The sequence below is a fragment of the Pelophylax lessonae genome, assembly GCF_965119305.1.
Source record: "Pelophylax lessonae genome assembly, chromosome: 1".
Classification (NCBI taxonomy): Eukaryota; Metazoa; Chordata; class Amphibia; order Anura; family Ranidae; genus Pelophylax; species Pelophylax lessonae.
The window spans coordinates 258,037,720-258,062,544 of NC_138768.1; the positions used below are offsets into that span (position 1 = coordinate 258,037,720).

Consider the following 24,825-nt stretch of genomic DNA (forward strand, 5'->3'; position numbering starts at 1 on the left):
ACTACCGATAAACTTTTTGGAGCTGACAGCTATAAAGCTTTGTCTGAGCCATTGGACGACTCGTCTTCAAGATTATCTGGTTTGGATTACATCAGACAATGCCATGGCTGTGGCTTATATCAATCACCAGGGGTGGCACCAAGAGTGTATTGGCGGCCAAGAAAATGACTGAGATTCTGGACTTGGCAGAAAGGTTTGTTCCAGCCCTCTCTGCTGTGCACATTCCAGGTGTGGAGAGCTGGCAGGTGGATTACCTGTGTCGTCAGGTGTTGGATTAAGGGGAGTGGGCCCTACACCCAGAGGTGTTTCATCTCTTGTGTGTTCAGTGGTGGACACCCGAGATCAATCGGTTTGCTTCTCGCCTCAACAAGAAGGTTCAGAGGTTTTAGCCAGGTCTCGGGATCCTCTGGTCGACGCCACAAATGCTCTGGTGGCTCCATTGGGGTCGGTACCGACTGATTTATGCCTTCCCTCCATTGAAACTTCTGCCGAGGCTTCTCCGCAGGATAGAGGTGGAAGGCATTCCGGTCATTCTGTTGGCTCCAGACTGGACTTGTCCGTCTTGGTACACGGACTTGGTAAGGTTGGTCGCCGATGCTCCTTGGAGACTTCCTCTCAAAGATCTACTGTCTCAAGGCCCAATCCTTAATGCTGCTTTACAGTCGCTGGCTTTAATGGCATGGCTGTTGGAAGCCAGGTGTTGAGAGATAGAGGTCTTTCTGACTCTATCTCTCGCTTGTTTTCGATCTCTAGGGTTTTGGCCTTCCTGCAGAATAGGGGTTGAACAGCGGTTGGCTTTGGGCACTATCAAAGGTCTCTGACTAGATGGAGCTGCGTCTGTCTATGAACTATAGAGAAAAGGATTTTACGGTATGTTCTTACAAAAATCGAGTTTTTAAAGTGACTTGTGTCATAGATCACATGACTTCCTCAGGGATATACAGAATCATAGTAGTAAAAAAAAAAAAACACAAGTTACCTTTTTGTAAATGGACGTATGAATACATGCGTATAGTTCGTCTTCATCCTCTTCAAACTGCCAGTGTCGCAATGTATGTGTGTAATCTTGTATATACTGTAAAGTCCATAAATATTGGGACATCGACCCAATTCTAACATTCTTGGCTCTATACACTACCACAATCGATTTGAAATGAAACAAACAATATGTGCTTTAACTACAGACTTTCATCTTTAATTTGAGGGTATTTACATCCAAATCAGGTGAACAGTTTAGGAATTACAACAGTTTGTATATGTGCCTCACTTTTTAAGGGACCAAAAGTAATGGGACAGATTATCAATCATAAATCAAACTTTGCAAATGTAGAAAAGACAGCGCAGATTTGGGTGTAAAAATTACTTTTAAAGTGCTCAAAGTGCTAAATAATGATGCTTGGTGCATATATAAATAAGTACCACATATAAACTTGAATATATAAGTATGCAAGTAAATATAAATAGGTAAATAAATAAATATATATGAAAACCTCTTAACGTATATATTAGAAGTGCGTTATATACGTTAAGAGGTTTTCATATTTATTTATTTACCTATTTATATTTACTTGCATACTTATATATTCAAGTTTATATGTGGTACTTATTTATATACGCACCAAGCATCATTATTTAGCACTTTGAGCACTTTATAAGTAATTTTTACACCCAAATCTGCGCTGTCTTTTCTACATTTGCACTTTTAAAATCACTTTGATTTTTATGCACAGCAGCACTTTTGGAATTACTTTTACATATCACCATAGCGCAGCATTAACTTTCCGTTTCACTATAAATCAAACTTTCACTTTTTAATACTTGGTTGCAAATCCTTTGCATCAATTACAGCCTGAAGTCTGGAACGCATAGACATCACCGGACGCTGGGTTTCATCCCTGGTGATGCTCTGCCAGGCCTCTACTGCAACTGTCTTCAGTTCCTGCTTGTTCTTGGAGCATTTTCCCTTCAGTTTGGTCTTCAGCAAGTGAAATGCATGCTCAATCAGATTCAGGTCAGGTGATTGGCCATTGCATAACATTCCACTTTTTTCCCTTAAACTCTTTGGTTGCTTTCGCAGTATGCTTCGGGTCAATGTCCATCTGCACTGTGAAGCGCCGTCCAATGAGTTCTGAAGCATTTGGCTGAAAATGAGCAGATAATATTGCCCGAAACACTTCAGAATTCATCTTGCTGCTTTTGTCAGCAGTCAGATCATCCATAAATACAAGAGAGCCAGTTCCATTGGCAGCCATACATGCCCATGCCATGACACTACCACCACCATGCTTCACTGATGAGGTGGAATGCTTTGGATCATTCTCTTCCCATCACTCTGGTACAAGTTGATCATGGTCTCTTCTGTCCATAGGATGTTGTTCCGGAACTGTGAAGGCTTTTTTAGATGTTGTTTGGCAAACTTTAATCTGGCCTTCCTGTTTTTGAGGCTCACCAATGGTTTACATCTTGTGGTGAACCCTCTGTATTCACTCTGGTGAAGTCTTCTCTTGATTGTTGACTTTGACACAAATACACCTACCTCCTAGAGTGTTTTTGATCTGGCCAACTGTTGTGAAGGGCGTTTTCTTCACCAGGTAAGGAATTCTTCGGTCATCCACCACAGTTGTTTTCCGTGGTCTTCTTGGTCTTTTGGTGTTGCTGAGCTCACTGGTGCGTTCTTTTTCTTTTTTTTGTTCTTTCAGCCTAATGATGGCTTGCTTCACTGATAGTGACAGCTCTTTGGATCTCATATTGAGAGTTGACAGCAACAGATTCCAAATGCAAATAGCACATTTGAAATGAACTCTGGACCTTTTTATCTGCTCCTTGTAAATGGGATAATTAGGGAATAACACACACCTGGCCATGGAACAGCTTAGCAGCCAATTGTCCCATTACTTTTGGTCCCTTAAAAAGTGGGAGGCACATATACAAACTGTTGTAATTCCTACACCTTTCACCTGATTTGGATGTAAATACCCTCAAATTAAAGCTGAAAGTCTGCAGTTAAAGCACATCTTGTTTGTTTCATTTCAAATCCATTATGGTGGTGTATAGAGCCAAAAAGATTAGAATTTTGTCGGTCTCAATATTTATGGACCTGACTGTACGTTCTCGATCTTCATACAGCTGTGTGCATTGTCGCATAGACTGTACTCAGATCCTTAAAAGAAAAACTCTAAACGGCTACAAATTTGGCTTTTATTTTTTTTACTGCGTGTAAGAGGCCTCAAAATGTTGTATCACAAATTATCCTGCTTATTACCCTAAAATACAATATTTGCTGTTAATGTAAAATGATGCAGTTGTTAATCTATATTTTATTTTTTCCAGATGTTGCATATTTGTATAAGTCTTTGAATTCAGCACAAGACAATATGCAAGAACCAGCAGGTATGTCAGCTGGGCTGCAGATGGTTGTCTTCTACACAGTAGCAGCATATTCTCTAACATTCAGATATCTATTAGATAAACATGAATTCAACAATTTTTAGAGGTTTTCTAATAAAACTGCAGTCCCCATCCCCACAGCCTCACTGTACACAAAAAATAGGGCTCATACTTGCATTTTTACACATTTGTAGACTGTAAATAGTCTATAAATTGAATGCTCATTCTGTGCTTTCCATGCATGCAAACTTGAAGCTTACACCGCAGTGCCCAGCAGTTATCTTTAAACTCAATTACTGTCTATGATGTGTTTAGTATTTCTAGAGAGGTGCTTCATGTTTGTGTGTGTATATATACACTGCTCAAAAAAATTAAAGGAACACTTTGAAAACCCATCATATCATGCTGGATATCTATACTGATATAGACTGGGGTAATGTGTTAGGAATGAAAGGTTGCCATGTCTTTTGATGTATAGGGAAATTATCAACGTACAGAGGGCTGAATTCAAAGACAAAAACCAAAGAAAAATCTGAGAAAAATGAAAATGGAAGTGAAACAATGATGCAGCTGGCTAGTCCATGTTGCTGAAATTTCTTTGCAGCAACTCAAAATGTCCCCCATGTGCTTGTATGCATGCCTGACAACGTTGGGGCATGCTTCTAATGGGATGATGTATTTCCTCCCAGATCTGGACCAGGGCATCACAAAGCTCCTAAACAGAGGTGCAACCTGGCAGGGTCAGGTGGACCAGACTTAAATGTCCCAGAGGTGTTCTATTGGTTTTAGGTCAGGCGAGCATGGGGGGCCATTCATTGGTATCAGCTCCGTCATCCTCCAGGAACTGGCTGCTATACTTTCGCCACATGAGTCCGGGTATCGTCCTGCACCAGGAGAAACCTAGGATCCACTGCACTAGCGTAGGGTCTGACAATGGGTCCGAGGAGTTCATCCCGATACCTAATGGCAGTCAGGGTGCCATTGTCTAGCCTGTAGAGGTCTGTGTATTCCTTCATGGATATGCCTCCCCAGACCATCACTGACTTACCGCCAAACCGGTCTTGCTGAATGATGTTACAGGCAGCATAACGTTCTCGATGGCTTCTCCAGACCCTTTCACGTCTGTCACATGTGCTCAGGGTAAACCTGCTCTCATCTGTGAAAAGCACAGGGCGCCAGTGGCGGATCTGCCAATCCTGGTGTTTTAAAGCAAATGTCCTTTAGTGGGCCCTGTGCTGAATGCCTGGAACTGTGGAGCTCGATTGGCATCAGGCCCTCAGGTCACCCTTATGAAGTCTGTTTCTCATTGTTTGGTCAGGGACATTCATACCAGTGGCCTGCTGGAGGTAATTTTGTAGGGCGCTGGCAGTGCTCATCCTGTTCCTCATTGCACAAAGGAGCAGATACCTGCCCTGCTGATGGGTTAAGGACCTTCTATGGCCCCTTGCAGCTCTCCTAGAGTAACTGCCTGTCTCCTTGCCGGCACAGCAAACCTTCTGGCGATGGCACGTATTGACGTAGGGTCCAGGTATTTGGCTCATGCTCCCAGTAGTGACACTGACCCTAGCCAAATGCAAAACTAGTGAAAAACCATCAGAAAAGATGAGAAGGGAAAAAAAATGTCAGTTGCCTTCACATGTAAAGCCATTCCTGTTTTGGCGGTTGTCTCATTGTTGCTCATTTAGTGCACCTGGAAATTTAATTACCACCAAAGTAGCTGAAACTGATTAACAACCCCCTCTGCTACTTACTGACCAGATCAATATCTTGGGAGTTTAACTGACTTGATGCTACACTCTGATTTGTGTTCCTTTTAATTTTTTTTAGCAGTGTATATTAAATATAGTTTTGATATATTTAGCAATGTTTTTACCAAATATATTCCAGTATTACTATAGAGTAATAGAGTATTGAAGAACACCTAGAGTATAGTGTTCCTTTTTCAGTGTGATTTTTCATCCTTCATTGCATGTATTGTATTGTTTCTGAATAATGTTTTTCTAACTTCTCTTTATTCTCCTGTTTCTTAATAAATAACACACTGGATATGGATAGCTCAACTTTTTGATATATCAATGCTACAATTTTGTTATCTGTGCTTGGCTGTGCTGCTAACAGACTTTTTTTCTAGCAGGTGGTGCTGCAAGTGAAATGTCTTTTCTCTATCGCTCATTGACAGACGTAGTCTTCTTGATTCTCAAGAGCTGGGTTATGTTGTCTCCGCAGGAGTAGGACTAGGCAGAAAGACAAAACGTTCTGGCTCCACCCTAGGGGCAGTCCCTGAGGGTATATCCTCCCTCTCTCTGCTACAGGGAATCAGTTTTTTTCTGTCTAGTCAGGAGTAAGGACCTAAGTTCCTTGCTGGGATCTTTTGGTCCTGGCAAGACTTTTTTTCTTTAAGAAAAAGACATTTTTTAGGTAGTTTTCTCCAGTGTTTTTTTCCTGTGAGATCTTCAAGCAAAAATGCCGGACTGGGCGACACTTGTGGTCACCCCAGCCGGCCTACGAGCGCGCGCAGACCATGGCATTGCGCTTGGTCGGCCGCGACATATTCAAGTAAGTATGCGGGGCCGGGCGACGGGCTGGATGTTGAGATCCAGTGGTCACCCCGGTTTCTGCCTACGAGCGCGTGCAGACCAGAGCTCCGCGATGGGTCGGCCGCGACGGAGTCCCAGTGAAGGGACTGACTTTGCGAGTTAAAAGTCTCGCTTGGACGCCAGGTACCAGAGAGTCGAGGCGTCCACAAACCCCCACCCCGGTGGAGAGGGTATTGTGAAGAGAGGGTGCCTGTCGGTTCGGTATGGTGAGTAAACGTTCCCTTTTTTCCTCGTTATGAGGCAGTATGTATTATGGGCCCCTCCATATATGGTCAGTATATATCTGATACTTACAAGTCCCCCTTGTAATACAGCATGTGTTTGTGGGAAGTGGACTTGGTTTAAGAGCTAACACTCTACCCAGCAGACTGTAACATTACAGCAGACATAGGAGGTATAATCCTACCTTATGTGTAGTGTATCTTCTGTAGATCCATATATCGCCTCTTAGCAGAGATGCAGGTGGATGTGCTGGGAAAACGATTTCGGCGGTCCGCCGCCATTTTGCCGTAGACCGAATGCATGTATGTCCTCAGGTCACGCCGGCCGCCATGTTTTTGGAGTCTTATGTCTCTTCTATGGGGGCGGCCATGTTTTGTGAGCCCAGCTACCTCGTGGAGAGCTGGGAAACGCCGGAAGGCGTACACAGGGGGCGGAGCCACGTCCTTCTACCCTGGAAAAAGCAACAGCTCCTTCCAGTCTGTAAAGACAGATGCTGACTGCAGTTGGTTGGAAACTTCACTGCATCGGTTGGTGAGCCTTGGGGGTCCCTCTCTCTCTCTGTGGGATCGAGAAGCATGTACTCTGAGGGGCGCTATTGCGCTAGGGGGAGACACATAAAAAAAAAAAAAAAAAAATTAAAAAAAAAAAAAAAAAAAGTTTTTTTTTTTTTGTGTTTTCTGGCAAAGGTGTCCTGAATTATCAGGGACCCTGCCACTCATGTATCTCCTCCGGATCCCCTCGAGGGGTCTGCAGGATCCTCCAGCACCCCACTGACGATTAAATCATTGTCCGCTATTATGGAAGCTTGTGTCCCGGGTGGAAGTGGCTTGTCAGGGACAGGGCGCAAGTAAGCGACCCCCGCCTAACCCCTTATTATCTGAAACCTCGGATTCAGACTCTGAGCCTATTTCTGCAGTTGCAGGTACTTCATCTGGTATTGGTGTCTCGTGTACTGTCTTTTCAGACAGTGAGGAGGATGTTTCGGCATCAGCCATAGCCAGAGAGGAAGCGTTGGTAAACGCACTCATGGTATCTGTTCTAGAGACCTTAAGATTACAGGGTATTCCGTCAGAAATAGCTGAAACTGAGATCCCTTTTGGGTCTAAAAACGCATCTAGTGGCGAAGGTTTTTCCATTGCCCAAATGTTTTGGCAATCCAATCAAAGAAGAATGGAGTCTGCCAAAACGCATTTCTACTATTTCTAAACGCATTAACAGGCGTTATCCGTTTGAGGAAACCCTCATTAAGAAATGGACAGAACCACCTGTGGTGGATTCACCAATTGCTAGATTGAATAAAGCCACGGTTATTCCTTTAGAAGACGCTCCGTCTTTTAAAGATCCAGTGGATCGCAAGATAGAAGCTATGTCTCGCACCATGTTTGCCTTGATTGGATCAGCTTTCAGACCAATAATTGCTATTGGTCTGTTTTCGCAGGCTGTAACTGAATGGACCAAGTGGTTACGCCGGGACTTAGAAGAGGTCCCTCAGGCGGTATCAGATTTGTTGGAACAAATGATACAGGGGTTACAGTTTGTGTGTGATGCGGCGTTAGACGCCACTCCATTAATGGCGCGAGCATCAGTCTCAGCAGTGGTTCTCAGGCGTACACTGTGGCTAAAAGGTTGGTTAGCCGACCAAGGTTCCAAAAAAGCATTGGCTAATATCCCCTTTTTAGGAGAGCGTCTATTTGGAGCCAACTTAGATGAGATCATTAAGGATCTCACCGGTGGAAAGAGCACCTTTTTACCGCAAAATTTTAAAGGTAGAGGAACTCGTCAAAGACGAGGGCCTTCTTTTTCTGCTCACAAGAGGTTTTTTCGTCCAGCGGGTGAAAAAACTAAGTCCTCCAAAGCTCCTGCAGGAGGCGTCAGGGGTCGTTGGTCGGGCAAGCAAAAGCCCGCCCCCTCCAGACCTGAAGATAAACCATCCAAAGCCTGAAGGTGCGCCCCCACCCATAACTGGGGTGGGGGGACGTCTTCGCCGGTTCCCGGATCCATGGCTTTCCAGAATCCCGGACTAGTGGGTTTGCGAAGTCATAAGGTCAGGGTACAAGATCGAGTTTCGATCTCTCCCACCGGCGCGATTCTTCCCTTCCAATATCCGACTATCCTCAGATCGTTTAGAAGATCTGCGGAGAGCAGTCACAGATCTACTACAACAAGGAGTGGTAGTCCACGTTCCTTGGACAGAACGGTTTCAAGGGTTTTATTCAAACCTATTTACAATACCCAGGAAAGAGGGCAAAGTGCGTCCAATTCTGGACTTAAGAGCACTCAATTCTTTCGTCAACATAAGAAGATTCAGAATGGAGTCCATTCGCACGGTAGCAGCCTTCCTGCATCCAGGGGATGTCCTAGCGTCCATAGACATCAAGGACGCCTATCTTCACATTCCCATTTTCGCAGGACATCAGCGTTTTCTACGCTTTTCCGTAGAGGAGAACCACTATCAGTTTGTGGCGTTACCTTTCGGTCTCGCCACGGCTCCGCGGGTCTTCACAAAGGTGTTGGCCCCAATGTTGGCACTTCTGCGCCAAAGAGGTATATCGATTCTAGGTTACCTAGACGATCTTCTGCTTCATGCAGAGTCTCCTCAGACCTTGCTACAAAACATAGAAATTACTATGATTTCTTTACAGGAATTCGGGTGGCTGGTGAACCAGCAAAAGTCATTTCTGGTTCCCACCCAGAGGCTCGAATATCTGGGTCTAATTCTAGACACAGTCAGGACAAGAGTTTTCCTTCCGGTAGGGAAACTCCGAAAGATTCAATCAGCAGTCCAGTTGTTACTGTCCAACAGCTGGTCTTCCCTTCGGACTTGCATGAGGGTTCTGGGGTTGATGGTGGCTTCCTTCGAAGCAGTCCCATTTGCCCAGTCCCATACCCGAATTCTTCAGCAAGAGATTCTTCTCAGATGGAATCGGAATCCGGAATCCCTAGACAATCAGATACGATTGAGCAAACAGACCAGAGAGTCTCTGGTTTGGTGGCTTCGGTCTCCAATGCTCAGCCAGGGAAAGTCATTTCTGCCAATATATTGGACGACAGTGACCACGGATGCCAGTCTATCCGGATGGGGAGGAATTCTCGGTCAGTTATCTGTCCAGGGACTTTGGTCCCCGGAAGAATCCAGGTTACCGATAAATGTATTGGAACTGAGAGCGATCAGACTTTGTCTGATTCACTGGACCGAGCAGCTCCAGGGCAGCCCGGTTCGGATCCAGTCGGACAACGCCATGGCCGTGGCTTATGTCAAACACCAGGGGGGCACCAAGAGTGTCCGAGCGGCCAAAGAAGTGGCTTGCATTCTTCGCTGGGCGGAACGATTTGTTCCAGCAATCTCTGCGGTGTTCATTCCGGGGGTGGAAAATTGGCAGGCAGATTATCTCAGCCGTCAGACTCTGGATCAGGGGGAATGGTCCCTCCATCCAGACGTTTTCCACCAGTTGTGCCTACGATGGGGCACCCCGGATATGGATCTGTTGGCATCTCGATTCAACAGGAAAGTTCAGAGATTCGTGGCTCGCTCCCGCGATCCTCTAGCAGAAACCGCAGACGCACTGATCGCCCCGTGGGGGCAATACCAGCTAATGTATGCCTTCCCTCCTCTTGGGTTACTGCCAAGACTTCTTCGCAGGATAGAGGAGGAAGGAATTCCAGTAATCCTGGCAGCTCCGGATTGGCCTCGTCGAGCTTGTTACGCCGACTTGGTCAGACTGATGGCGGACGTCCCGTGGAGACTTCCTCTCAGGAAGGATCTACTGTCTCAGGGACCGATCTTCCATCCTGCTTTACGATCGCTGGTTTTTTAACGGCCTGGTTATTGAGACCCAGGTGCTGAAGGACAAGGGATTGTCAGCTTCAGTTATTCCTACTCTAGTTAAAACAAGGAAAGCGACTTCCAGAAAGATTATCATCGTACATGGAAGTCTTATATTGTGTGATGTGAATCCCTTGGGTTCCATCTACATCTTTATTCGGTAGTCCGAATATTGGCTTTCTGCAACAGGGAGTTGAGCAGAAGCTGGCCTTGAGTGTTATCAAGGGTCTGGTTTCGGCATTTTGCTATCTTCTTTCAGAAGCTTTTGTCTACTCATTCCTTGGTGCGGAATTTCATCCAGGGGGTGCGACACCGTTACCATCCTGGGATCTTAATTTGGTGCTGTCGGTTCTTCAGACACCTCCCTTTGAAAATATCAGGGAGATTCCCTTGCTTACTTTATCCCAGAAGGTGGTCTTCTTGGTGGCTATCACTTCTGCACGCAGGGTGTCAGAACTGGCTGCATTATCCTGTTGTTCCCCAGATCTGGTGGTTCATAGGGATAAGGTTGTTCTTCATCCGAATCCATCCTTCCTTCTAAGGTGGTTTCAAAGTTTCATTGATTAAGGACAGTGTATTGTCCTTCCTATGTCCTTAGCCCAATCATCCTCGAGAATTTGCATGGCATTCCTTGGATGTAGTTCGGGCGATCAGGATATACTTGAATACTACGGATTCAATTTGTAAGACGGATTCACTGTTTGTGATCACGGATGGCCCTAAGAAGGGGTTGCCTGTTCTGCTGCAACCATCTTTAGATGGATCAGACAGACGGTGGTATAGGCTTATTTTATCTAAGGGTCGGGATTCCCCGTTCCCTGTTAAGGCGCATTCTACTCGGGCGCTTAGAGTTTCCTGGACCTTCCGCCATCAGGCGTCAGTGGTTCAGGTTTTCAAGGCGACTGTTTAGTAGTCGGTTCATACCTTTACAATATTGTATAAGGTTTATGTGATGGCATCGTCAGATGCCTCTTCTGGCTGCAAGGTTCCTGCAGGCCACTGTTTGAGGAGACTGTTGGTCTACCTCGAGGATTTGTGGGGTAGGTCTCATCTGTTTACTCGATGAGTCCTTTGATACTTCTGGTTGGCTCCGGTTGGGCCTTCTAGATTGGATTTTGATTCTGTCAATCCCACCCCTCATTTTGTGGCACTGCTTCTGGATGTCCCAGCTCTTGAGAATCAAGAAGACTACGTCTGTCAATGAGCGATAGAGAAAAATGGATTTTTGTAAGATCTTACCGTAAAATCCTTTTCTCTTAAGCTCATTGACAGACGTAGTACCCGCCCCTCTATCATTGAGTTGGGTTGGGTTAAATTCTCTGTACTGCTTTAAAACAGAACTGATTCCCTGTAGCAGAGAGAGGGAGGATATACCCTCAGGGACTGCCCCTAGGGTGGAGCCAGAACGTTTTGTCTTTCTGCCTAGTCCTACTCCTGCGGAGACAACATAACCCAGCTCTTGAGAATCAAGAAGACTACGTCTGTCAATGAGCTTAAGAGAAAAGGATTTTACGGTAAGATCTTACAAAAATCCATTTATTATAGTTGAAATCTGGGGTATACAGAAGAAGCAGTACCATTGCTTGTTACAACAGAAGTTGACTTGAACAACCTAGGGATTTTCAGTTTTTCTAACAATGCAATTTTTAGCTAATGTCTGACTAATAAAATGCTTTTCTTTCTCATTCGTTCAGGGACACAGAAATTCAGATATAGTTGGGTTGTACTGTTGCTTACTGGATGATCGGACACTGGCAAACAGAATACTCCTAAACCAGACCCCAGTATACTGCTTCCTGTACCCAGCATACCTTGGTGTGTGTATGTGGTGTGCCTTGTTTTTTTTTTTTTTTTGCTAGTGGCTAGATGTCTTTTTTCCAAAAATCTAACACATTTGTGTGCTAGCCTTTTTTTTTCCCTTAATGTTTAATTGTTCATGTAATTCTTCTTTTTCAATCCACTTAAATCGCGATTCCTTGCTACATCTCTGCTTAACCTGGTCTCTGTATAGCGGCTATCCAGATCAGTGTGTGTTTAGCATTGCTTTCTAGGCTGTATTTGGACCATGAGGGAATAGATGTGTGATCTTCAGGCCCTGGGTTATGCATTGTAATACTTTCTTGATCTGATTGTACTGGTATAAGTTAAACAAAGCGCTTTCCAGGTCCAGAGCCTTGGGATAGTCCAAAGTGTGACCCGGTCTCTAAATACTCCCTTTGTGAATAGAGCCGGTTGGACTGAAGCACTGGGAGCTACCTCACTATTGGCACTGCTGGGTGCCTTTTCAAGATTTCTATCACGACAGTTATGGTCATCGCTTAAGGACTGAGCATTGTCTACCTACGGAACAAAGTGTCAAGTGCACTTTGCACTAGTTTCCCCTCTATTCAGCGTAGAAGCACCGTCCTACTTCAAGCACATCGTGGAACTCTGATCTTTGGTCTTTCTGATTTTCTGTCTACAGTCACCACTGCCCTCCTGGCCCTGGGTTTGTGAGTAATTGTGGCCTTTTCTCACACTTTGTGCGTAGTTGCATTACTGCTGCGTGGGGGCAACATGTCATTTGTACATAAACATAGAGGGAATAGTCCTGCTGCTCTGGGTGACCACAGTCCTCCTGCTCTGTGTGACACCCATCCCCTACTTATCTAGTGGTTCTGTGGGCATCCACTTGTTACCCTCTGAGGAGAGCAACATTTGTAATCTGGAACTTGGTTCCCCCTATAGTCAAAGCGTCATCTTTTCAGAGTCTTCCTCGGCTCCATTGTGCAGGGCTGACTGCTTTCTGTCCTTGGGGACCTCCGCTTCCACTCAGGACTTTTTGACCACATGCACTCAACCTTTCCAATACAATGACCGCAGAGGCTCTAGATGAACTCCAGCACCATCCTCTGCACAGTCCATCTCTGACCGGACCCATGGTTTCTGTGCCCATTTCTGACTCTGAGTCCCTGCAGTCTAATTCTGAAAAGAGTTTTTGAGGCAATGTAGTCTACTGCTGTCACCTCAGAATTGTTGGGGGCCGTTGGACAGTGTATTTACATGCATAATGAATGCATTTAAAGAATCAGCCTGCCGTCTACAGCCTTGAGTCTTTTAATGCTCCTACACCTATTGTCCAATGTATTCCTCTGTGTGCACTTTGAAGCACCCTTAAGCCCCGCACCCACGGGTGGAATGCCAGCCAACATCGGCCGGCTCAATAAAAACTGGCTGACATTCAGCCTGTGTAAGGCACTCAGTTCGACAGAAGTCATATGAGCATGCTGGAAAACCAGCAGCTGAACGGCTCCCGATCAGCGCTGTAAGCCAATGGCGCAGATCGCTGAATAAAGTGTTCTGGCAGGGGGGCCATCCCCCTGTCAGAACACAACAGCTCAGCAGGGGAGATCACTGTACCAACGTCGGATTGTTAGTACAGTGGCTCTGACCGGAGCTGACAGTTATTTTTTATTTTTTTTCGTTCAACCGACTGAGTTGAACAGAAAAAAACTAATAATGTGTACCAGGCTTAAGAGTCAGATGGGGTTAGTATGCTCCAAAGGAATCTCACCACAGCCAGGGTGCCCCTCGTTGTACATGGTACCTCTCCATGGTCTCCCCTCTCAAGAAGGGCCCCCTGACCCACATGCTCAACTGAGACCAGCTCTAGCTGTTCCCTATTTGGACAAGAACCTGGATCCTCAGTGTGGATTCTTATAGCATTGGCTCCTGTATTTAGTGTAATGCCCTCTCCTGGCATCCCAATTGTAGAATTCTCAGACAACCTTCTAGAGAGTCTTTATGGATCCTTTTGTAGTTTTGCACATTCCCAAACGTAACTCTTGTAAGATCTGGCTGCATCAGACCTTGCTGAATTCAAGAGTTGGCCACCTTACATTGCCTTGGAAACTAGCTCTCCTGAACTAGCAGTGTCAGCAATGAGAGTAGAGGCTTGTGCACTGGGCTGTGGGTTGGGCCAGTAAAGCCTTGTGCCTCCCTGGATTGTTCGCAGGCAGATCACCTACTGCAGGCAGTGACTACTGCTGACAGATGGTTTCCAGAGTGCTCTGTGGGACCTCTTCATAAGAGAATTTGTCCCCCCTCCTTGATGGATATCAGCAGTTTTCTGGTAAGTGTCCCCAAGATACCTTTCCTTGGCCTGCTCTTAAGCCGGCCATAGGCTGATAAAAATTATACTGGTTCATCAGAGACTGGACACATTTTGTTCAGTGTGTTGCCATCCCCACTTGACAGAAGTTGATAATTTTATCCACTTTTGTGGATAAAGGGACATCCTGGAAAACTTTTGTCGTTCAGTGGCTGCAGCTGCTGATTGGTGTATTTTGACATCAGCAAGTCCCACTGTCTGAATTCAATGTCCCTGTGGGTAGGGGTTCCTCCATCCACCTCGTTTTTGTGGATAGAGGAGTCTGTTCAGCCACCAAAAAAAGAAGTACCAGTCTATGGCCAGCTTTAGTTAGACACCTGCTCCTAGTGCTTTGGCTAAGATTTATAACCCTTTCTCCAGGACTTTTTTTGCTTTGCTGGGCCTGGAGGGATAGGAACTTCAAAGAATAAATGCTTTGGTCAGGGTAAGGCAGGGTCTGCAGCATTCTTCTGCATGCCCCAGTGTCACTTGGGGATATCAGAAAGGGCATTCAATTATCACCTTCAGAGTCTTTAGGTGGTTCCCATCCCAACAGCCTGGGGCTGAGGCCAAATCTTCATTCCTGCCTATTTGACGCTGTGTCCTCGCTTATCTCGGTTAGTTGATTTTGTGGGATCATCCTCACTTCATGCTCTCATTGGGCTATTGTGTTCTACTAAAACTGTATATTCTCTGGTATACCTCAAGGTTGCTTGCCTGGCTAGACAACTTCCTTTTACTCATAGAGTATGTTCCCTTTGACCCTAAGGGTTAAGGATGTTGGGCATTGGGCCTTTAAAATGTAGACCAGCTGTTGGTTTTTTTTTTTTTTTTGTCCTTGCATGGATCCGTTTTTGGTTCTTCCCTTTTTGGGATCTTTTCTTCCTGGGGATTATCCCAAGAGTTTTTGTTCAGGATACATTGAGGAACACCGGTCCATCCCTCTGGGTTTTTTGTTTGTGCCCTTAGTAGTACTGAGGCAAAACTGAGGCATGTTGGGAATAGGAGGGGTTTTACTGGAGGCTGGCTTGTTTGTGTCCAAACCAGTAGTAATCTATACTCTGACTAAATCTTAATTCCTGTATCCATCAAAGAACTACAAGAAATAGATTTTACAGTAAGTACAAAAATCCATTTTTTTCTTTTTTGCCCCAAGTGCATTATTTCCTGTCTATCAAGGAACAGGTAACAGTGTAGTGGTCATACACCGACCAGTTATTGCAGCAGCAATCAGCTCTTGCTTCTGTCAGTTGACCCATGTTTAAGTGACTTGGCCATGCATTTTATATAATATGTTTTTTTTTTTTTTTTACTCCCCTATGCATCTACAGATACCTCAGGGATTGCAGATGAGACACAGGTTTTGTCTCCACTTCAAGATTCTTCCTTTGCCTGTGAGGAACCTCAGCCTTCCACTTCCACATCCAGCCTCTTTAACACACGCACTACCTCCACTAAAGAGCCAGATTCTTCCTTGAAAGTTCAGTCATCCATTGATGGTGAGAGCAAAGCAGTCACAAACAAATATGCTGTAAATGGTGTTTTTGGCATTGCACAGTTGTATTTTTAATAAAATTTCAGACATTTTAGAAAGAAGGATGATCTAAAGCCCTGGTATCCAGTCTGCAAGCTGGGGAAACTCATGCGGCCCTTTGGCACTTGTTATATTATAAAAATACACTTTCTATGTCTGAAAGCTTTTTTTGATTTACAGCATTTTTTGGCACCTGTCCAAAAAGTTTGCACAGTACTGTATTTCTATATATTTGTCTGGTCATATACATGTATAATTTACATTTAAAATCATTGTAAACATTCCAATCTGCACTTTGTGGTTTTTCATCTGCATACTGTAAGATGTGCATTGACTATGCAGTTTCACCTGACCCACACTGCTCTTGCACTGTCCTGCTGTACCCCAAACACATTTTGATCATAACCCAGAAAGTTGTCCCTGGGACATTTATGTATCAACCTTGTTATGCAGTGGGTGTGTGGTATAAAATTTGATTATGATAAATATTGGGAAATGTAATTAACAAGGAGGGACTTGGCAAATTATAAATTATTAATAAAAAGGCGTTGCCTGAATTATAAATAGAATTAATACACAGTGCCTCCTGCCGATTTAAATTAATTAACCTAATAAACACGATGAATTTTGTTCAGACATTCAATAGTATACCACAACAAGAGTTCTTGAAGCTTATAGTGATTTCTTACCAATATATAAATATCTCCCAATTAAATTAATAAAGATAATTTATTAAAATAATAACAAGTATAATTATATATTCACATACACATTACAATTACTGGTGATTTTATATTTCACACACACAATCAAAGAATATCAACACTATTGAAATGGGACTACTTTTAAATTTTAAAGACCAAACACAGAAGCAGATACAATCAGCCAAAAAAATGGGATAAACTTTGATTCAAAATAAAATGCCTAAATGCTCTTAAGGCAGTTTCTCACTTTCCGCAGGCGTAGAAAAACGTCTCAAAGAGCAAAACACTACTATAATTAAAGAAGTTCTAAAGTTTAGTAGATCTGCTGAATTAGCTTGAATAGACAATTACCCTACTAACAATAGCCCTAGTTTCAACACAGATCTGTAACCGATTAACCATTCGCAGAAAGATTTCAATGTATAAAATAGACTAAATACATGGGAAAAAATTTAGCAGATAAATGTGCCCTTCACAATAAAATATTAAAAAAACAGTAAATACAGTTCCTACGAACTTGGAAGCAAAGCAGTTAGTAAAGATACTTTAGTCTATATCTCACCACGGTGTCAAAAGAGAAAATGTTCAAGGTGTGATGGGATGGTGATTTGTCTCAGCAGCAACAGATCAGCAACATTGGCAGTGGTCAACGGGCAGCAGCCTTCTCAGTGTCATCCAGGAAGTCTCTCAAAGTGTTTCTCTTTTTCTCTTCTGGCCCAAGACATTGTGCTGCCTGGGTCCAAGAATGAAATGCTGCCCCCCCAAAAAAAAAATCATGCCCTCCAAGAGGCCCCCACATTCTATAGGACTATGAAAGCAGTCAGAGGAGTGTGAGTGTGTACGGAGTGACAGCAAGAGCAGGACAGAGCAGTAGACACTGGGCAGATGAGCGCACCAGGCTTTCTACTGTCTATAGTGCCACAGTGCCCTGCAGGGCTGCAAGCATGATACAGGAGAATGCAGGGATGCGGACATGGTACAGGAGAATGCAGTGCTGCGGGCATGGTACAGGAGAATGCGGGGCTGCGGGCATGGTACAGGAGAATGCGGGGCTGCGGGCATGGTACAGGAGAATGCGGGGCTGCGGGCATGGTACAGGAGAATGCGGGACTGCGGACATGGTACAGGAGAATGCAGGGCTGCGGACATGGTACAGGAGAATGCAGGGCTGCGGACATGGTACAGGAGAATGCAGGGCTGCGGACATGGTACAGGAGAATGCAGGGCTGCGCACATGGTACAGGAGAATGCAGGGCTGCGCACATGGTACAGGAGAAGGCAGGGCTGCGCACATGGTACAGGAGAAGGCAGGGCTGCGCACATGGTACAGGAGAAGGCAGGGCTGCGGACATGGTACAGGAGAATGCAGGGTTGCGGACATGGTACAGGAGAATGCGGGGCCGTGGGCATGGTACAGGAGAATGCGGGGCCGTGGGCATGGTACAGGAGAATGCGGGGCCGTGGGCATGGTACAGGAGAATGCGGGGCCGTGGGCATGGTACAGGAGAATGCGGGACTTCGGGCATGGTACAGGAGAATGCGGGGCTTCGGGCATGGTACAGGAGAATGCGGGGCTTCGGGCATGGTACAGGAGAATGCGGGGCTTCGGGCATGGTACAGGAGAATGCGGGGCCCTGGACATGGTACAGGAGAATGCGGGGCTTCGGGCATGGTACAGGAGAATGCGGGGCCGTGGGCATGGTACAGGAGAATGCGGGGCCGTGGGCATGGTACAGGAGAATGCGGGGCCGTGGGCATGGTACAGGAGAATGCGGGGCCGTGGGCATGGTACAGGAGAATGCGGGGCCGCGGGCATGGTACAGGAGAATGCGGGGCCGCGGGCATGGTACAGGAGAATGCGGGGCCGCGGGCATGGTACAGGAGAATGCGGGGCCGCGGGCATGGTACAGGAGAATGCGGGGCCGCGGGCATGGTACAGGAGAATGCGGGGCTTATGGCATGGTACTGGAGAATGCGGGGTGCGGGCATGGTGCATGAGAATGCAGGGCTATGGGCATGGTGCAAGAGAATGCAGTGCTGCGGGCATGGTAGAGGAGAATGTGGGTCTGCGGGCATACTACAAGAGATGCAGTGCTGTGGGCATGTACCATGCCCGCAGCACTGCATCTTCCATAGTATGCCTGCAGCCTCGCATAATGGCAGGTAGTGTGGCTGTGTGTGTGAAGCAGTCTCACTTACCTGTTCCTAAAGGGCGCCTTAGGATTTAAAAATGGCGCCGCCCGGCGCCAAAAAAAAGGTCCGCGTCCGGCCTGACATGCACACTGCGCATGTGCCGCCGCTCGGTAAAGTCTGTACATGTTCGGCTATTCCCAGAAATAGCCGAACGTTTACAGGCTTTTCCAAGTGGTGGCGGCGCATGCGCAGTGGGCATGTCAGGCCGGCCGCGGACCTTTTTTTTTTTTTTTTTAGCTAGTCGAAGAGGCGGCCGGGGGTCGCCCCTCTCTAAGTGCCGTCTGGGTCCCATGGTCCCACCGGTACCCATGGTAGGGCCGGCCCTGTCTCCCCCCTTTTACTTTTTCCTCTTTTATTTGATGAGGAACCATTGATCGTATTAACTACTCCCCAAAGAATATTGACTGTTTTCTAATTGGTGGGTTCAAAAATCGGCTGTAACTGGTTATTTCTCATTTGCCCATTGGTTAAACAGTTCAGTCACATAAATGAGATTGATTGTCATTGATCATGTAATCGGGCATTGCTTTAAACCAGATTGTTGATTTGAGTCATATTTACGGTGATCTGGTAATTGCCCGCCTTTATAACTCTTCGGTTCACTGTCCCAATATCGTGTACTTTGCTGGTTGTAGGAAAATGTAGTAACTTTATTAATTATGCGAATGTCATTTTATTCCTGGAGGGAACTTTCTTCCCTTTTCCCAATAATCTTTCTGTAGAAAAAGTTCCATTACAATACCTTCTGAGGACTATATCCTGTCCTTTTTGTAGTTTGGTGTTTAGTAGAATACTTGTGATTTGATATGTGGAACATTGCTGTTTATGAGTTATTTCTTTTAAAGATAATGGGACTCTTCATTGAAGATATGAATTTATCATACTTATCATTTTCAGTGAATTATTTCTGGTATGCACTGTCTTTTGCACATAGCAAGCACCGTCATTTAAAATATATACAGTATACAGCATCTCACAAAAGTGTGTACACCCCTCACATTTTTTTAAATATTTTATTATATCTTTTCATGTGACAACACTGAACAAATTACACTTTGCTACAATGTAAAGTAGTGAGTGTACAGCTTGTATAACAGTGTACATTTGATGTCCCCTCAAAATAACTCAACACACAGCCATTAATGTCTAAACTGCTGGCAATAAAAGTGAGTACACCCCTAAGTGGAAAAGGTCCAAATTGGGCCCAGTGTCAATATTTTTTGTGGCCACCATTATTTTCCAGGACTGCCTTTAAACCTCATGGACATTAAGTTCACCAGAGCTTCACAGGTTGCCACCGGAGTCCTCTTCCACTCCTCCATGACGACATCACGGAGCTGGTGGATGTTGGAGACCTTGCGCTCCTCCACCTTCTGTTTGAGGATGCCCCACAGATGCTCAATCAGGTTTAGGTCTGGAGACATGCTTGGCAAGTCCATCACCTTTAGGCTCCGTTCACATCTAGGCGTTTTGGGGCGTTTTTCTGCTCTAGGATCAGCTCTCAAAACGCCCAACAAGACAAATCCTATTCATTTCAATGGCCCCTGTTCACATCTGAGCGTTTTGACGCTGTATACAAAACGCCCAACTCTCAAAAAAGTACATGAGCTTCTTTTTGGGCAGATTACAGGCGTTTTCCATTGATCTCTATTCAATCTAAAAACGCCTGCACAAAAATCGCGGTAAAATCGCGGTAAAAAAACGCGCGAAAAACGCTACGCTCAGGTGTGAATGTAGCCTAACCCTCAGCTTCTTTAGCTAGGCAGTGGTCGTCTTGGAGGTTTTTTTTTATGGGTCGTCATCATGTTGGAATACTGTCCTTCGGCCCAGTCTCAGAGAAGAGGGGATCATGCCCTGCTTTAGTATGTCACAGTACATGTTGGCATTCATGGTTCCCTCAATAAACTGTAGCCCCCTAGTGCCAGCAGCATTCATGCAGCCCCAGACCATTACACTCTCACCACCATGCTGGACTGTGGGCAAGACACACTTGTCTTTGTAACTAACCTGGTTGCCACTACACACGCTGAACACCATCTGAACCAAACAGGTTTAGCTTGGTCTCATCAGACTAGCAGCACTCATACGTCTATTTCCCAGACAACCCCTAGATATGACGCTGAGCACGTGCACTCAATCTCTTTGGTTGACCATGGCAAGGCCTGTTCAACCGCTGTATGGTCTTGGCCATCGTGCTGAAGCTCAGTTTCAGGGTCTTGGCAATCTTCTTATAACCCAGGCCTCTTTTTATGTAGAGCAACAAATCTTTTTTTTTTTTTTTTAGATCATCAGAGAGTTCTTTGCCTTTTTTCAGGTCTTTTTTTAATCACATACTTTTATTTTTCTGACCTCAAAGGTGGGGGGGACCGTTCAGCGTTGTCAATTGTGGTTGAATGGCTACACAAGCCCCTGGAGCTTGCTTGACACTATTTAGGTTTGGCAATATAATTGTATGAAGGACCAGTTTCTCAAGGTTTTCTTCCTGTCCTTGTCCTAAATGTTTAATGAAAAGGGCAAATTCAATTATTGCAAAATCATAGTTAATCAGTTTTTATAATTCTAAATAGATATACCTTGACAGTCCGCACCTACAGTTGCTTTCCCTATTAATACTCGAACACTCACTGTACTTTTACAGATTATGCTATGCAACATTGAAATACCCCATGTTAAGGTTTCCTCTGTGAACTGTTGTCACAGCTGTATATATGCAGTCCTTTATTTTTCAGATGCATACATTTTTGAAAGTGTACAGTGGCATTAAGCCTGTCTGTAATTGCACAACTTGCTACTTGGCACTTTGGCCATGGTTGAAGATAGTTTGAAGAAAGTGATCACAACTGATCAGTTGAGATTCAGACATGTAATTTAACTGATCTCTGATTAAGCAAACTGTACCTCCATAAACGTGTGTTGGCTAGCTTTTTGAAATTAGCCAATCAATAATTTGTTTATTTCCGGAAATTCGCTTTCTGACTTTTCCATGAAAGGTCTGGTACATTTATATGTGTGTGATTGATGCCTTTTTTTTACCTTGCAATTTTTCACTGTCAAACTATGCATTTAGTGTTTATAAAATAAGTGTATTTTCCACTAATTATATTGTATATTTGTATGTGGTAATAGATAGTTATACCTCTATACTTCACTGTCCAAACTATGCTCTTCATGGTATTTTTAGACAATGTCTCTACTGTGACTGTAATGAAGAATCAACCTGAGCAGCATCTCTGTACAGGACTTGATGGACCGAGCATGCAGACAGCCAGGGTCGCTTCTCTCACAAGTGATACAGAGCAAGATGGTCAGCCTCCTCCTAAAAAGAAGCTGAAATATGGTTAGTGTTCATTGTATTCCATCAGGAACCTTGCATGTAAAATATTAAATATAAAACAACAAAGCCGCTCTAATGCAAAAAAAAGTGAGTGAAATGAATATTCAATTAAACATAACTCCTCCAAATTGTTAAATAAAATCCACGTGAAAAAGTGAAGATTATTGAAGAAATCTTCTTTGTTTGTTTAAAAAAAATCCAACACCAAGAGTGATGAAAACTTCTGTGAAAACCACCACCTCCATTGACCAAAGTATAAAAGGAAAAAGATGCCCCAATAGTGTAAAAACGCTCAGTCGTTTTATTTAACTATTGAAATTGCACTTAATAAACACGCCAAACTGTACAGTCTTTTTTGCTGGCAAACAATACACCTGCACTTTTGGGATCAGTGTAAATGCAATGACATCAGCATGCGGCACCGCCCGACATGTTTCAACATAAATGACATCTTCCAGTGCAAAATATTAAAGATGCAGGAAAAAAACAAAACGCATGCATTTCCAGAATTACCTTACTGTCTGATGGTGCTTGCAAAATTTGGCTTTGAACATTTGGGTAGGTCGGCCTTTTTCGTCCAGCAAGATGATCTATCCTATAAGTGACTGCGTTGTCTTTAGTGCCATGAGGTAAGAAATTGTTTTGCCTTAGGAGTTTTGTTTTGAGTTTTGTTCTCCTTACAGCAAAGTCTACTGCTGTTTCCTGCTAGTATAGTACTCTTGGATTGATATACTAAAGAAGTAAAGGCTGTTCAAATTGCAAAGTGAATGCTAATAAAGGCTAAGTCCCACCTTTAGCACCATGTTACTTGTTATACCCATATTTAGGGTGTAACATGTTGTTGATCGCCGGTCCTCATCAATAACCGTGGTCGGGGGTTCCTCTCCACCAATGTTGCTGTCACATTTAAAATTGGCAGGCTTTGTGTGGCTCTGCTCACACAGCCTCATCATTTGCTCACAGCGATCTGTGAAAGTCCCATCTGCCACTGAGGTAGACAGACTTGTTGTTCTGAATGGACTACGAGTGTTCTGATCAGTGCTCTCATAGTCCATTGACACTTCCTGCAACTCTGCAACCATCTGCCAGTACATAGGTAAGGACAGAGAGCTGTGCGAAGAGTCTGCAGGAACCTGAAATTGCAGCCGTGATCCACTGATCGTGGGTGCAATGCTCTGCAGGCTCCTGAGAAAAAAATAAAATAAATGCACATTTTATTCTTTTACTTATTTTTATTTATTTTTTACACAAAGGTGAACTTAACGTTTAAGTGCCGGATCACAGTTCTGCGATGCGGGAATGCTGCAAATATACAGCGTGTTCCCGCATCGCATCCGTACCCCTGGCAGTTCACACTGCCATATGCGATATGCTGGGGGTGTCCCCCAAGATCAGATCGCATATCGCAGTGCAATCTGAAAGTTCGCACAGAATCGGATCGCACTAGTGTGAACCACCATGCGAAACGATTCTGCTGTGGACCAAAAAAAGGGTCCTGTGCCAGTTGGGTGCGATTGCGGTGTGAATTTAGCCATACAAACTGTTTGGCTGAATTTGCATCGCACAGAGATCGCATGTAATTCGGAGCGCACTGCTCCTAAAATTACATGTGATCTCTGTGATCGCAGAAATGTGAACCGGCACAAAAGAAAGTGAAACTGTGCTCACATTGATACCCATTTATTTGCAAGGGAAAAAAAATAGCATATTAGCACATGATTGGTTGATTCAAGGAACACAGCTCACTTATTTACTAAGCTCAATCTACATTGTGGTAAGAAAGGGTTATCGGCAAGGGGGTGCAGTGTTTGAACTGTTGCCATCACTTATGGTAGGAACATTTGTGACTGTCCAAGGATTATTTGCTACTACATATTGACAGTTGCAAAATGCATGCTCAGAAACGTTTACCAAGAATAGCAAATTGTATTTTTATGATGCTTATGATTGCTGGCATGCTGTGTAGGTTTTCATGTTTCTTGTTCAGCTGTGATTTTTTATTTATTTTTTCTTAAATGTAATATCCTGCTCAAACTGACACTATACATTTTGGATGTAATTGTGCTGAAGATGTGCTGCTGAATTCTTGAACTGCTACTAGATGTATTTCATCTGAATGGAGAAATTCAGTTCTGTTAAAAATGTTTGTTTTGTACAATATATAACTGATTTGGATATTTTGTAATAGTATGCTGCAGAAAACTGCCTAGCCATGTTTAACTGCTGCCAGCCATACATTTTCTGAAAAAACGAATTTCTCTTTTATTCATTGACGGACACAGCTCCTTATCTTCTTGACCATTGGGTCATACTGCCCCCTACAGGAATAGGACACTAGGCAGGATAAAGCTTGACTACGCCTATGGGGCAGTCCCAGGGGGTATACTCCCACTCTAAGCTATAGGCACTCAGTTTTTTTTTCTGCCTAGTCAGGAGTAAGGACCTAGTTCCTTGCTGGGATCTCTGTTCCTGGCAATGTTTTCTTTTTAAATGGAACTTTTTCCTATCTTTTAATTTGTTCCTGTGAGAATCTACAATCAACTGCCGGACTGGGCGACGGACTGGATAATATAGATCCAGAGGGTCCCCCCAGTCTGGCCAGCGAGAGCACGCAGGCCTTTGCTCTACACTAGGTTAGCCACAACATAGCCCCACTGGACGGAGGCTGGCCTGCGAGTTAAACGTCTCGCGAGGATGCATACGACCTGGCCTCGGCCTGACTCGCAGCGTTCCTTCTGGCTGACAGCCCCCTATTCCGATGGAGCGGTGGTCTGTCAGGAGCGGTACCCACCCTGTTCCTGGTATGGTAAGTAGCTGTCCCCCCCTCTACTACTGGAGGATTTTGGGGTGAGACATGGGCCCCTCCCTTGGAAGGTCGGACCCCGGGGTTCCCCTCCTTCCC

General features: G+C 44.6%; 1 protein-coding gene across 1 annotated transcript in view; it reads left to right on the forward strand.

The window, feature by feature from the left end:
• Window positions 1–24,825, forward strand: part of CHFR (checkpoint with forkhead and ring finger domains) — a 115,039-nt gene that overhangs the window by 20,977 nt on the left and 69,237 nt on the right. Inside the window, exons 5-7 of the mRNA XM_082243520.1 lie at window positions 3,331–3,390; window positions 15,490–15,657; window positions 21,771–21,926. Of these exons, the coding sequence (XP_082099646.1) occupies window positions 3,331–3,390; window positions 15,490–15,657; window positions 21,771–21,926 (384 nt within the window). The remainder of the gene's footprint in view (window positions 1–3,330; window positions 3,391–15,489; window positions 15,658–21,770; window positions 21,927–24,825) is intronic.